The sequence below is a fragment of the Morone saxatilis genome, unplaced genomic scaffold (assembly GCF_004916995.1).
Source record: "Morone saxatilis isolate NCDOM2014 unplaced genomic scaffold, NCSU_SB_2.0 Contig0, whole genome shotgun sequence".
Lineage (NCBI taxonomy): Eukaryota > Metazoa > Chordata > Actinopteri > Moronidae > Morone > Morone saxatilis.
Window position 1 is genome coordinate 10,592,369 of NW_023339650.1, and position 2,198 is coordinate 10,594,566.

Consider the following 2,198-nt stretch of genomic DNA (forward strand, 5'->3'; position numbering starts at 1 on the left):
CACACACACACACAGCTGGTCTTCCTGTCTCTGGTGACCTTGGCTGGGCTTCGGAGGCTCCGCATGGTTTTCACATCCACTCATCCCCACCTCCTCTCCCATTTGAACCAGCTCCCAGCTCATCCTTCTCTTTTATCCTTTCTGTCCCTTCACATGTCTTCTTCTTGTATGTCTTATATTCCTTCCTCTTACTTTCACTGCAGCCACAAAGTGATGTATTGAACCCATGGATGTATGATCAATCAGGGTACTGAGTCAGAGGCGGGGCTCCGTTCATTCCTGCTTGGTGTTGCTTAGTGCCGCAAAAAGGTTTGTGTGCCTCTGTTACTGAACAAAGCTTGATTAAACCTTGACTCAGTGTCTCCTCTTCCACCTGCTGCAACCATTTTGGGACAGTGATGTCAGAGTGTGCGAAGCCAGCATAAACAAACGAGATTCATCCAAATAGTCTGGATCCGAACGTAGTATTGGAGTGCTGTTGTGCTCAGCTGGCTAGAACCGCGTCTTATCCAGGCAGAAAGGTTGGTCGGAGTTGCCTGGGTGTCTTGGATCCAGAGTTGAGACCAAACCTGCTTCCGAGTTCTGTTGGGTCTGCATTTTGAAGAGACAAAAAAAACAGGATGCCGCTTAGCTGACAGTGCCGTTTCCCATCAGTGATGAAGTCATAGCGGCTCTGTTGATATTGGTAGATGCTCCGTTTGTGTTTGTGTTTGAGAGCGAGAAAGAAAGAGGCTGTGTGTGTTTCCCAGAAGACACCGTGATAGCGCTCGGAAGTGCCAAACCACATGAAACTGTCATCTACGTTCGGTGATGGAATGCCAGTTTGGGAGCCAACGCACCCGCCTGTACACACACACACACAAATGGACACAGTTAGGCACACACACATGCACAAACACACACTGGCATTGTCTGTTCGTGAGGTTAATAATGAGAGCAATAATAACCCCCTTTCTCTCTCTCTCTCTCTCTCTCTCTCCCAATCTCCCTTTCTGCCCTTCCATCTCTATCTACTATTCCACCCTCTCTCCTCATCCCTGTCCATTTATCTATTCTTCCAACCCCTACTTTGTTTCTCTTTTTCTGTCCTCCTCCCTCTCCTCTTTCTTGACCACTCCAGCCCAGAAGGGTCTGCTCCACCTAAGCCCAGACGTCTACCAGGAGATGGAGGCCAGCAGGAAGCAAGGGGGCAGTGCTCCGGGCCCGGGCAGCAGCGGTGGCGGCTCCATCAACTACATGACATCCAAAGACATGGGGCCCTGCTCTGCCCCACTGCCACCAGGACACCCTCCATACTACAGCGGCTCAGCCTCCTCACCCAGCCCGACCGCCACCATGGCCAGGGAGCTGCTGCTTAACGGTCAGTCGCCCACAGCCGACGCCTCCCTGCCCATGAAGGGGAAGAACCCAGCCCTGGCCTGCGGCGTCTCGGTGCAGCCTGCACAGCAGCTGGACTACCTGGCTCGCATCCAGGGCTTCCAGGTGAGATGCAAGAAGGTGGACATTACAGCGGCAAATAGGGAGGCTGAATGTAAATTACAGTATCAACAACTTACTTTAACTACTGTTGAGATCTGGAAACATGGCTACAACAAAATCCAGGTTAGACAGTCGTATTTAGGAAAGAAAACAAAGGTGGATGGTAAAATTACCCAAGGTGTCTATTGAAAACATCCATCATAGTTTACANTCCGGGAAAATGTTGAGCAAAGGTGGTAAGCTACTGTGAAATGTATGATCTGATCGAGCTGAATTGTGCAGGTCCTGAGGCATCTCATTATATCAATATACTAACTAAATAATAGATGCCTCACTCATTAAATGTGTGGCCTTTGCTGTGCAGTGTATCGCCACTGCACATTTCCCTGAAGCTTAAGAGGAATATCATTTTTCACGAAGAATTTACTAACTTCTTCTGACCTTGGGGACGGTGCTTTTTATTTCAGGCAAGGAGTTGGGACCTCCATCGTGAAATGATGCAAAGTTAAGTTGTCTGCGTATGCAATGAAGTATTTATTCACATTTTGATTGCAGCCTTTCTGATCATCTGACCGCTCATGTTTCTTGCCCTACTGGACTTAACCGTGTTCCCAGATCTCAGCAATATACTCACTAAAGTAATCTTCGGTTACTTTGATGAGTATAATCTCCCAACTGATAGAAATTACATAAATTAGGAAAGTGAGACCTTAGTTGTA

The 2,198-nt window shown here is 48.2% G+C and overlaps 1 protein-coding gene across 1 annotated transcript in view; it reads left to right on the forward strand.

Moving 5' to 3' along the window:
- The window catches only part of stau2 (staufen double-stranded RNA binding protein 2), a gene marked incomplete at its 3' end in the record, with an annotated part of 79,450 nt that overhangs the window by 41,488 nt on the left and 35,764 nt on the right, over positions 1-2,198 (forward strand). The window contains 1 exon segment of the mRNA XM_035652551.1: positions 1,121-1,482. Coding sequence (XP_035508444.1) covers positions 1,121-1,482 — 362 coding nt within the window.